At 56.9% G+C, this 3,086-nt stretch overlaps 1 protein-coding gene across 1 annotated transcript in view; it reads right to left on the bottom strand.

Moving 5' to 3' along the window:
* Positions 1-1,209: 1,209 nt before the first annotated feature.
* Positions 1,210-3,086, bottom strand: part of TAF6L (TAF6-like RNA polymerase II, p300/CBP-associated factor (PCAF)-associated factor, 65kDa) — a 14,097-nt gene continuing 12,220 nt past the window's right edge. The window contains exons 11-15 of the mRNA XM_014545284.1: positions 2,806-2,980; positions 2,239-2,555; positions 2,022-2,156; positions 1,767-1,845; positions 1,210-1,559 (exon numbers count right to left, since the gene is read on the bottom strand). Of these exons, the coding sequence (XP_014400770.1) occupies positions 1,398-1,559; positions 1,767-1,845; positions 2,022-2,156; positions 2,239-2,555; positions 2,806-2,980 (868 nt within the window). The 3' untranslated portion in view covers positions 1,210-1,397. The remainder of the gene's footprint in view (positions 1,560-1,766; positions 1,846-2,021; positions 2,157-2,238; positions 2,556-2,805; positions 2,981-3,086) is intronic.

Raw genomic sequence — 3,086 nt, 5'->3', positions numbered from 1 at the left:
CCGAGCACCGAGCCCTCGGACAGACAGGCCTAGGCTGAGGTCAGCCACTCGCTGTGCGATCTTGAGCAAGTTACTGCGGCCCGGGACCTGTTTTCTCATTAAAATGGGGCTGGGCATCTATTAAGTAGTGTTGGGAGGAATGAGTAACCAAGGATCTGGGGTCCGTAAATGTTACGTCTGTTACTCAGAGGGCTCGAGGGGGCTGCTGCTAGATCTCCCGGAAACCCTTCACCCCACTGCTCCTCCCTGCAGGTACCCTGGTCCTCGCCGCCGGACTTCTCTTCTCCCTGCGCTCTGTGCGCTCGGTGATACTGCAGGCTGGAGGGAAGCGGGTGACCCTCACCACTCACGCCCCCTTTGGCTTGGGAGCTCAGTTCACTGTTCCCTTGAACCAAGTATCCTGCATGGCCCACCGGGGTGAAGTCCCTGCCATGGTGCCTCTAAAGGTCAAAGGCCGATGCTTCTACTTCCTCTTGGACAAAGCTGGATATTTTCCTAACACAAAACTCTTTGACAACACTGTGGGTGCCTACCGTAGCTTGTGAAAAAGCCACCTGGGGACACGCACCCCTCCAGGAGGGGAATAAAAATAACCTTTAGGTCCTGCCCAGTGTGGCTCAGTTGAAGCATTGTCCCAGTGCATGGAAAGATCTTGGGCACGCCGGTGGCACAGTGGTTAAGCATCAACCTATGAACCAGGAGGTCACAGTTCAGTTCCCCATCAGGGCATATGTCCCGGGTTGCAGGCTCGATCCCAGATCATGCAGGAGGCAGCCGATCAATGATCCTCATCATTGATGTTTCTCTCTCTCTCCCTCTCTGAAATCAAATCAATAAAGATATATTTTTAAAAAGGGAAGGATCTTGGGTTCGATTCTAGTCAGAGCACATGCCCAGGTGTGGGTTCCATCCCTGGTTGGGGTGCATATGGGAGGCAACTGATATTTCTCTCACATTGATGTTTCTCTCCCTTGCCCTTTCTCTAAAATCAGTAAAAACAAATCCTCAGGTGATAATTAAACACACAACTGAACCCTAGGGGTGGGGTGACAACCACATTAATACAAGGGGGCCCAAGATTACATAGCAGCAAATAAAAGCAGTCATTCCGAGGGCAGACACCTGAATGTACTCTTGACCTGTTTAGCCTTTACTCTTTCCTCCCATCCATCTGGCTACAGTGCTTTCATACTAAGGACTCAGCACCAAGATGAAGGAAGTCATATAATATTCTGGTACAAAAACAGCTGTAAGAAGAGGTGGAGGGGGGCTGTCTTCATGTTTCCCTCTTCGAGGGAACTGAGGATCTCAGCATAACAGGGCCAAGGGGGCAGGAGGATTGCAGGCACTTGGGCAGGGAGCCAATGGCTGCAGGAAGCACTCAGCTTGCTTGCTCTTCAGGAAGGGGAAAGGCGTGGCCCAACCAGGACATCTGTTTCAGAGCTCCATTCAGGGTCCCCCCTCTCCAGAAGCCGGTATGGGGTGGCTTCAGACTTCAACTGCACGACCTGGAGCACCAGGACCACACACCACAATACCAGATTGACCCAAGAAGAATTCTGTGGGAGACAGGAACAGGTGTGAGGAGCGGGGTCACCTCAATCCAGTTCCGCCCACACATCGCTCTGAACTGCTGGCTGCCAGGCTGCCAAGCCCTTCAGCTCTTCTCAGCCTCACTGGTGGGCACCCCTAAAACTATACAGGTGCCTCTACGAATCTGCATATCCCTGGGCCTCCACTCAGTCCTTCATATCCCAAGACCTCACTTCAGCATTGTGTAGGTTGGAGTAAAAATGCAGAGCAGTTCCAGGGGGTGTCCATGGAATTTTCTGGGCTTCAGAGCAGCTGTGAGGTCAAAAAGACAGTTGTGAGAAAGGGGGGGATATATCCCAAATAAATACTCTTGTGCCTGAGCGCCCTTTGAGATGAGAATAATCCACTGGAATAAAACGGGAGTACAGGACCCCCTCTGCAGAGGGAAGTCGGCCCCACGGGGTCAGGCTTCCCCCATCTCCCATTACCTAATTGTAGCGTTCTGAGAGGTGATGGAGTTGCAGAGAGAACTGGTGCCAAACCGAAGGACACAGGCCGACACTAAGACCAGGAAGGTGGCTATAGCCGAGATGGCCAGTGCAATGCGGAGCCCTATCCGGCCTCTATGAGGAGGGAGAGAACAGCCTTGTGGTGGAGGTGGGACTCCCCCCACCTCGCCCCTGGCCCTCAGAGTGGGGCAGTCACCTTTGGGAGTCCTCGATGCAGCTGCTGTAGACCCAGAAGAGCAGAAGCAGGAGACAGTAGAGGGCCAGGAGGCCAGAGGCCCCAGCCACAAAGTAGCAGAGGGAGGGGGCTGAGCCTCTGGATAAGGCCAGGGAGGAGCGGTTCAAGGCCGCCACGCCATACAGGGGACAGCGGCCACTGAAGGAGCCCTGCGGAGAGAAGCCGCTGAGTGCTGATCTCGGGGGAGCGCCGCGGGATGCAGCTCCGGGCAGGTGCCGGGGGTAACCTGGGCCTGGCCACCCCAGGCAGCTATTTGCAGTCAGTTCCTTTCTGGGCCACTAGGGGGCCTGCTGGGGCGATCACGCCCGCGGTGGCCAGAGGATCGGGAAACAGGCGGCGGTTATAAATACACTGAACTGCTCACAGCCCGGCCTCCGGCATTTCCTAACCTGAAGCCTGTGCCTGCTTCCTGGGGTTCGGGGACCTGTGTCCTAGCGAGCCCTGCTGCCTGGGGCGGAGCGGGTACAGCACCGGCTGGTTCCCTGGCTCTTTCCCCATCGCTGTCACTCCCGCTGCTCGTGCAGTCACATGGCCACTGGTCGGCTCCCTTCCCCCCGCGTCCTCTGGGCGCAGCTCAGCACCTCGGGTCTCAGGGGCGGGCGAAGGCAGGGCCTCGCCGATTTGTCTCAACACCCGGGGGAGGACGCCCGGGAGCCCCCAGGTGGGGCCGTTCCTGGTGCCCAGGACACGCCGGAAGGCGGCCCTTTGGCGACAGAAGGATTTAGACTCGACCTGGGAGGAGTCGCTCAGGGCCGACACTTGGCCGCGGCGGACCGGCCGGCTGAGCGGTGTCTCGGGTTAGAGCGGTC

Source organism: Myotis brandtii, unplaced genomic scaffold (assembly GCF_000412655.1).
Source record: "Myotis brandtii unplaced genomic scaffold, ASM41265v1 scaffold1112, whole genome shotgun sequence".
In the NCBI taxonomy this organism is placed as follows: domain Eukaryota; kingdom Metazoa; phylum Chordata; class Mammalia; order Chiroptera; family Vespertilionidae; genus Myotis; species Myotis brandtii.
This window is presented reverse-complemented; position numbering and strand designations above follow the sequence as displayed.